The following is a 9,283-nucleotide window of genomic DNA, read 5'->3' on the forward strand; positions in this document are numbered from 1 at the left end:
TCATTATGTCACCCTTGATAGAGTCCCATAGCGTCACAGCTCACAGCAACCTCAAACTCTTGAGCTTAAGCGATTCTCTTGCCTCAGCCTCCCAAAGTTTCTTTTCTTCTTGGACTTTCCTTTTCTTTTCCTTTTTTTTTTTTTCTTAAGAGACAGAGTCTTACTATGTTTCCCTGGATAGAGTCCCATGGCGTCCCAGCTCACAGCAACCTCAAACTCTTGGGCTTAAGCAATTCTCTTTCTCAGCCTCCCTAGTAGCTGCAACTACAGATGGCCACCACAAGGCTCAGCTATTTGTTGTTATTGTTTAGCAGGCCTGGGCTGGGTTCAAACCCACCAGCCCCGGTGCATGTGGTCAGCATCCTAAACACTGAGCTATGGGCACCGAGCCAAATAATGTATTCCTGATGTAAAAAAAAAAAGTCAGATCTGAGATTGATATATGTTACTATGTTTTAGGTACACAATTAATGAAAACTATATAGATAGATAAACCTAGCCATAATCTAGGGAACTTACATTTCCAAGAAAGAAGAGAAAATCTCACTAGCATGTAGGCAGAGAAAATGCATTACTTATAAAGCAACAGAAAAATAGAATGGCCTCAGACTTCTCTATAATACTAAATACTAAGCAAGGATCAGTGAAGCAGTATTGACAAAGTTTGGAGTTGAAATGTTAGTGACCCAAAAAGACTCTAACTCCTCAAGCATGACAGCACAGAAATAAATTATCAGGTATGTATGAGCTCAGGCAAAATAACATTCATGTTATCCTTCTTGAAAAGATTCCCTGAGTGAGGCACTCAGCTAATTCAGAGCCAAGTTTATTTATTTATTTATTTTAGGACAGAGTCTCACTCTGTCACCCGGGCTGGAGTGCCATGGCCTCAGTCTAGCTCACGCCACCTCAAACTCCTGGGCTTAACCAGTCTTTCTGCCTCAGCATCTTAAGCAGCTGGGACTACAGGCTCATGCCATCATGCCCAGGTAATTTTTCTATTTTTTAATAGAGACAGGGTCTGTCTTTGTTCAGGCTGGTCTTGAACTCCTGACCTCAAGGGATCCTCCTGCCTCAGCCTCTCAGAGCACTAGGACTACAGGTTTGAGGTAACTCATCCATCCAAGAGATAAATTTAAATTAAAAACTCATAAATGGGCAGTGCCTGTGGCTCAAAGGAATAGGGTGCCGGCCCCATATGCCGGAAGTGGCGGGTTCAAACTCAGCCCCCGCCAAAAACTGCAAAAAAAAAAAAGAAAGAAAGAAACTAAAAACTCATAAATGAGGAAACTGTGATATAAAAGGACTAAACCTAATTTGACATAGAGAATTATATATAACTATAAAATTAATATATAACTGCAAAATAAGAATTTTATTTGAGAAGAAAAATGGTTAAAAAAATATGAATATATAAATTTGGTTAAATAAAAAAAGAAAGTTGGCAGGAGAAAAAGGGAAGAGACAAGTGAATGTATGTTAAATTCATAAATTATTACTTTGTTCTAGACTTTCATTAAGAGATAAAGTTTTAAATATGCATTTGAGCACTGTTTTAAAAATTCTAAGTAAGTATTTGATACTCTGCTGGGAGAAAAAATCCTCACCCCAACATAAACCTCATCCACAAGTATACTCATCTGTTACTGTGATGTCAACATCAAGAACATGCCTTGGACATAGGCCATAATAAGCAATTTGATAAACAATTTATATATTATCATAAGCTTATTACAGTGACTCACAAGAAAGACTATAAAATCTCATATCATCTCACACCAACACACAGAGCATACATACCTGCACACTGGCTGTTACCACTGAAGACCCTGAGGCAGAGGATGGTCTATGTGGAGTAGACAACGGTTTAGTAGCACCCTGTGTTCCACTTCCTGTTCCCCCGGACAGACTAGTCCTATTAGTTCCGCTTGAGCTAAGGTTGCTACCTCTGCTGGCAGGTACATTCATCGCAATTCCACTCAAGCTGTTCTTGCCAACAGTTCCAGTGGATGGTGAGTTTGTTAGCTTTGAAGGGGCCTGAAGATTTTTTGTAGATGGAAGGCCCGAAGTGCGATTAGTAGGCAATAAATTCAAGGTGGGAGACTGTCTGCTGATGTTTATTCCACTGGGCTGTTTATGGACTAGGTTGTTACTACTGGAGTGGCTACTCTGGGCTACTAGTGCATTTGTACTGGAAGAACTTGGGGCTACAGTAGGCTTAGGAGTTGGGTTGGATTTAGAAATAAGTTTAGTTGATACTGAAGGCTTAGCTGACAGAGAGGGCTTGGGTGAGGCAGAAGGCTTAGGTGAGGGCAAGGGTTTAGGGGATGTGGCAGGTTTAGGAGATGCGGCAAGTTTGGGGGATGCGGCCATTGTGAAGGGAGATTTGAAACCCTGCGTGGAGATTTGTGACACCATAGCCTTGGCTAAATAGTTACTGGAGGTAGTGGTGCTAGGTGCTGTCCTAGAAACCAGGGGGTGGGACCCTTGAGAACCATTTCCAGGTGAGGGGGTTGATAATGGAAGGCGGTACATAAGTGGCTTATCTGAAGTCTTAATAAGTGGGGATGAACAGGAAAGTTGGGGATTATTACTTAATTTCACCACTGGGTTGGTCTGTGATTTACTAATCGTGGCTTGTAATGGAGACACGTAGTTCTGTTGGACAGCCGAATGCTGGTGCACCTTTGTTACAGGTGTTAATGAAGAAGCATCTTGGGCCTCAGATGTTCCCAGAGTGTGAGAGGAGGCAGCAATTTGGGCTTGGGAAGAGGAGGAGATGTGAGTTTGTGAAGAGGAAGAAGCGTGAATCTGGCTTGACCTCTGTAGTCCTTGCTGAAGTAGCCTGGCTGGCAATGGTTCTAAAGAAACTTTAGGGTTCTGAATTGAAGAACCAGCAATAAGGCCAGAAGAGATGCCAGTATGAGCTAAATCCTGGGGTTTCTTTGGTACTGGCCCTGTGTGACCAGCAATTAGACTTGAAGAATGTGCAGTCTGAGTAGCATCTAGTTTTTTGGGGGTAGCCAGTGGCAGCTTACTCATGATACTTGCTAATTTTTCTTCTCTCAGTCCTGGACGAGGTTTTGTAGCTGGCATGCTTATCCTTGAGCCAACTGCAGGGGCCTTGTTCCCACTGTTGATAACAGCTAAAGCTTCAGAAACAAGATCCAGTGAAGGTGAATGGAAAGAAAGGTCTTCATCTAGTGAGTCGTCGAGGCAGATGGTTTCTTGGGCTGGTGCAGAGCTGGAGCTGGCTATAGCAACGGCAGATGTGTTTGAGCTTGTTGGAGGACCGCCAACCGAAGCCACCAACGATGCAGGAGTTTTCTGATCCTTTTTTGGACTACACTCCTAGAATAAGCATCATGATATTGGAAAAAATAGAAATGGCTAACAAAAAACTACACAATTAATTTTAAAGAATTAAGCAATTTTCAAGATAATTAAAATTCTTTTCTACTAGAAATCTTTCAAGACTGCCAAAACCAAAATAATTTTTGACAAAACAGAGCTCCTGACTATACACTGTGCAAATGTGCTGTATCATGGTCAGATAGTCTGACAAGAGGGGTTTTTCTGTTTTTTACATTCCTCCCACCACCCCAATGAACAAGTGAGTTGTATAAGAAGAGGGCTTAACACCAAGTGGAAGGATCACTCACACTCTTGTTACATCACTGAGACCCTCTACCACTTGTATCAGATCTTCAGATCCTAGTCCCAATCCATCTATTCAAACATTATTCCCTTTTCATTCTCAGGAGAATTTCTGCCTTTATATAAGACTCCTCCCAGCTTTGCCGATTGTGGTTTGCTAAGATGCTGACTCTCTCTTTGTTTCTTTGCATTTTCCTATTCTATAGAGAAAGTGGCACATCAAACTGGCAGATGATGTAATCCAAGCATACTTAAATTATGTTTTTTATTCATTAGGTGAACTTGTAATTTATTTATAACTTACTCATTTGTAATTTATTCAACATATATTTACTAAGTGTTCACTATGAGCAAGGTCCTGTGTTAAGAAAACAAGGTATTAAGAATGAAAACTCTCAGGCCAGGCACAGTGGCTCACACCTGTAGCCCCAGCACTCCAGAAGGTCAAGGCAAGTGGACTGCCTGAGCTCAGGAGTTCAAAACCAGACTTAGCAAGAGCAAGACCCCCATCTCTACTGAAATATTAGGAAAATTAGCTGGGCATTGTAGCAGGTACCTGTAGTCCCTGATACTTGGGAGGCTGAGGCAAGAGGATCTGATCACTTGAACCCATGAGATTGAAGTTCCTGTGAGCTATGACACCACAGCACTCTACCCAGAGTGACAGAGAGAAACTCTGTCTCAAAAAAAAAAAAAATTAAAACAGTATCTAAGGAAAAAAAAGTCTTAAAATTCAAAGAAGAGATGACAATTATAGAATAGTTCATAGTAAAGAATAAGAAAACTAAAAAGAGAAAGAAAACTAAAACTGTCAAAGAATAAGAAACTAAAAAGCAACTGTTTCTTTTTTAAGATTAAAAAGAAAAAACCTATTACATAAAAGTTGTTTCAAAAGAGAAAGAGTCTCACTTTGTCGCCCTTGGTAGAGTGCTGTGGCATCACAGTTCACAGCAACCTCCAGCTCTTGGGGTTAGGCAATTCTCTTGCCTCAGCCTCCTAAATAGCTGGGACCACAGGTACTCGCCACAATGCCCGGCTATTTTTTTTTTCTGCTTGCAGTTTTTGGCTAGGGCCAGGCTTAAATCCACCACCTCTGGTATGGGGGGCCACGGAGGAAAGGTATATGGGGCCAGCGCCCTACTCCTTGAGCCCCAGGCGCTGCCCAGCCCGGTTATTTTTTTTGTTGCAGTTTGGCTGGGGCTAGGTTTGAATCTGCCACCCTTGGTATATGGGGCCAGTGCCCTACCCACTGAACCACAGGTGCCGTCTTCTGCTGGTTTCTTAAAAACAAACACAAATGAGCACCAAACCAGTCTGTTTTATTATATATTGGTTTATACAACCATAGCACTTACCTTAAGCATACTGGGGAAAGAATGGAGAGGAAGGGTCTTTATCATCACCTCCTAAGGTATTACAGTAAGTAAGCTGTTAAGAATGCTGTTACACTCTTAACTTCCTTAGCAGATTCTCTAAGCTTTTATTCTAACACCTGAGATTAAAAACTTCACTGCCTATCAGAAGTACATGGTATAACTGGATTGAGAATCACAATTGTCTACTAAGATGAAAGCATAATTTCATCATGAAAGTTTAAGATAAGACATATGTTTGCTTTGACATGCCATACAATTACATACATACAATCAATGAAAATTCCATCATTATTATAAAAATTATAGACCTGAGGGTAGGAAAATATATAAGAATAATATTGGTAATATTATCAGTATTTTAACACTGCCACTTCAAATAACTTCTTAATTTTTCTTTATAAAAACAACACTAAATACACTTAATAGAATACTATACAAATTTAAGATTGATACACCATTTAGTGAAAAAGCAGGTCATCTCATTTATACAGAATGTCAATTCAATAAACGAATGGTTGGTTGCATAGATGCATGAATGGATGGAGGGAAAGGACAGAAGAACAGAGATCCAGAAAAGGGAAGGCAGATGTGCACCAGAAAGTTCAGAGCTTTTTTTTTCCTAAGGAGAAATTTCCAGATACTTTTACTTTTCTCCTGATATTTCTGTATTGTTTGTATGTTCTACTGTAGGCATTTCCCTATATTACCTTTATATCTGTATTAGAAGAGAAAGTAGGTTACTAAGAACCATTTACTCTACAGGTAAAGAGGCTCTAATACCCAAAATTCAGAAGCCACAGAAGAAAGGATATTGAGTTGGCCATAACTCCACAAGCAAAGAAAGTCAAGTATTCAAAGGGATGAAGGCTATGGAGAAAAGTCTAAAATCTGAAGGGTGTGGACTTTCATTAAAATTTTAATTTCAAGAGATTAAAGATTTTATCTCTAGAAGTTATACTTAGTTTTCTTTCAAATCTACTTTGTCTATTTTTACAGGATTTTTTTTATTATCTTTACTTTCCTCTTCTTTCTAAATAATTAAACATTTTAAGTAAAGTTACAGTATTTTATGTTCTAAACCCAATACATCTACCACTTGCCTTTCTTAGGGACCTAACTCTACTGTTCATGGTTTCTACTGACACTCACTCTTAGTAACTTCTTCCCTCATGTGCTCTGTGTTCCAGACTGTAAGCTCAGGTCCATCATAGATGACAGATGGCAAGCCTTTGAGGCCTAGGAAGAGGGCATACTATACCTGGGAGAATTTGCTTTTGCCATTTGCCCTGGGTTATTACCAGCCCAATAACTTGAAGTTACTGTCTCAGTATTATACAGGCAGTATAAATTGAACTTTTAAACCAGGGAAATTTTTCAGGGAAGAATTTCTTCTTCTAATCCAGAATTTAAGGCAAGATAGGCATTTTTCTTAATCTTTCTGCCAGTGGGTACTTCTATGCAGGCTTCATCTCAATTTATGACCTACACAAGTTCAAGAAAACCTGGTCTGTTATGCTCTGAGAAGAAATGTAAAAAGAGATCACACGGTGATGGATAGAAAGTGGGAAATGCTCACAAGGGCAACCAAAGTTTAAGTGATGGAGTAACAGCGTCAGCTCCTTGGTTTTTGGCCTCTTGCATAACTGTGATGCTTGTGTAAAGGATATTTGTTATATTTTATCCAGTATTTCTAAGTAGAACCAAGTTAAGCTTTATAGTTTAATTAATGTATGCAAATTTTCCACTACAGTCATTTATTCTTTCAAATATAAAGGTCCTAGGATTATTACAAAGTTGAAAACATCCATCTTCTAATACCTATTGATCTTTGTTGAGTATCATATATCCTCTTCATCTTAAGAATATATTTCAACATTCATCAATTACGAATAATTAAAAATTTGGTTCAATACTTACTTTTACTTTGGGTTTAGGTGCAGGAATCACCTTTTTCTTTGCCCTAAGATAAAACATTAAAAAGATGATCATTTTAGCAGCAGTATTTCACCCACTGGAAAATTACATTACTAACATACAGACTTTTAATTGTGTGAGTAAACAATTCCTTCTGCTATTTGGAAAGCTCTTTTAAGGGAAACTATATATAACTGCTTAGTTTATATGTGAATAGACAGGAACATTTCCCCCACTTTCGATTAATAGAAAGAAAAGCTAAATAATTAGTAAAATATAAAATGTAGATAATAACATTTTTTAAAACTTAAATATGAATACATAAGATATAAAGTAATTCAAAACAGGCTAACAAAGCTGTCTAAGGAGAATCACTTAAAAAAACTGGTAAGAACAGCTTACAATTATTTGTAGAAAAACAGAGCTTCAAGGAACTTCAAGTTCAAATTAAACCATATCAAGAAGTTGTGAATGAGAGTTAACTTAAAAGAAAAACCTTTTTCTTTTTTTTTTTTTTTGAGACAGAGTCTCATTATGTCACCCTGGGTAGAGTGCCGTGGCATCACAGCTCACAGCAACCTCCACCTCTTGGGCTTAAGCAATTCTCTTGCCTCAGCCTCCCAAGTAGCTGGGACTACAGGCGCCTGCCACAATGCATGGCTATTTTTCTGCTGCAGTTCTCATTCTTTCTTTTTGTTTGTTTATTGAGACAGAGCCTCAAACTGTCACCCTGGGTAGAGTGCTGTATCATCACAGCTCATAGCAACCTCCAACTCCTGGGCTCAAGCAATTCTCCTGCCTCTGCCTCCCAACTAGCTGAGACTACAGGCACCCCACAAAGCCCGGCTATTTTCTGGTTGCAGCCATCATTGTTATTTGGCAGGCTTAGGCTGGATTCGAACCCACCAGCTCAGGTGTGTGTGGCTGGTGCCTCAGCCACTTGAGCCACAGGCACCGAGCTGTTGTCATTGTTTCTTAGCTGGCCTGGGCTGAGTTTGAACCCTCCAGCCTCTGTGTATGTGGCTGGCGCCATAACCATTGTGCTTTAGGCGCCAAGCCAAGAAAAAAACTTTTTAATGTAAAAACACAAATAAAAAATGTCTGGGAGAAAAAATGTAAGAAAAATTACTATGAAACTTTATACCTCTTATAAAGCAGTAAGAAAAGGTTTGAAGATTAAAAAACAATCTTTTGGCTCGGCACCTGTGGCTCAAGTGGCTAAGGCGCCAGCCACATACACCTAAGGTGGCGGGTTCGAATCCGGGCCCGCCAAAACAACAAAGACAGCTGCAACCAAAAAATAGCTGGGCGTTGTGGTGGGTGCCTGTGGTCCTAGCTGCTTAGGAGGCTGAGGCAGGAGACTCCTTAAGCCAAGGAGTTGGAGGTTGCTGTGAGCTGCGATGCCATAGCACTCTACCCAGGGGGGACAGTCTGCTTGAGGTTCTGTCTCCAAAAAAAAAAACAATCTTTTGAGTCCTATACAGAAAAAGTACTCAACTGTTTGTTAAATAAAGTTATCAATAAGCTAAAATACCTTACCTGTGGGAATATTCCTATTTCACTAGGTTAAAATGCCACTAATTAAATTAACAACTATCCTGATTAAAACTATAAAATTACAACTTCATTAAGGCAAAAGTAATTTTCAAAGTTTTTAATGAAAGCAAAAAAGAAATTGGGCAAAAGAACTCCAGACCTATTTAGCCCATATTTTATTTTCTGGTACAAAACAAAAGAGAAAATAAGTGATAACAATGAAGCTATTAAAAAAAAAAAAACTGAGGAAGCAGACCTATGTAAATATCTCCAGAATTAAATTGATGAGTTATTTATAACTGAATAGCAATGCACATGTCGGTTCAGAACTATAGTGGTCCCCACCCCTTACCCACGGGTTTAATTTCCCGTTTTAGTTACCTGCTGTCAACCAAGATCTAGAAATATTAAACAGAATACTCCAGAAATAGAGAAAAATACCATAGTTACATAACTTTTACTATAGTATGTTATTAAAATTATTCTATTATTAGTTATTATTACCTCTTACTATAAATTATTATAAATTAAACTATGTTCAATACATATGCATAGGATAAAAACAGTATATATAGGATTTGGTATTCTCTGCAGTTTTAGGCATCCAGTGGGGATCTTAAAATGTTTTCCTGGCTCAGCGCCTGTGGCTCAAGCAGCTAAGGTGCCAGCCACATACACCTAAGGTGGCGGGTTTGAATCCAGCTCGGGCCCGCCAAACAACAATAATGGCTGCAACCAAAAAATAGCTGGGCATTGTGGCGGGCGCCTGTGGTCCCAGCTACTTGGGAGGCTGAGGCAGG

At 39.3% G+C, this 9,283-nt stretch overlaps 1 protein-coding gene across 2 annotated transcripts in view; it reads right to left on the reverse strand.

The window, feature by feature from the left end:
* Positions 1-9,283, reverse strand: part of UBN2 (ubinuclein 2) — a 76,423-nt gene that overhangs the window by 17,190 nt on the left and 49,950 nt on the right. The window contains exons 13-15 of one of the 2 annotated variants that reach the window (XM_003791580.3): positions 6,951-6,993; positions 5,013-5,063; positions 1,801-3,351 (exon numbers count right to left, since the gene is read on the reverse strand). In XM_003791580.3, the coding sequence (XP_003791628.2) occupies positions 1,801-3,351; positions 5,013-5,063; positions 6,951-6,993 (1,645 nt within the window). The remainder of the gene's footprint in view (positions 1-1,800; positions 3,352-5,012; positions 5,064-6,950; positions 6,994-9,283) is intronic. The other variant, XM_023514204.1, reaches the window with a different exon arrangement.

Source organism: Otolemur garnettii, unplaced genomic scaffold (assembly GCF_000181295.1).
Source record: "Otolemur garnettii isolate 467f Iridium unplaced genomic scaffold, OtoGar3 scaffold00049, whole genome shotgun sequence".
Lineage (NCBI taxonomy): Eukaryota > Metazoa > Chordata > Mammalia > Primates > Galagidae > Otolemur > Otolemur garnettii.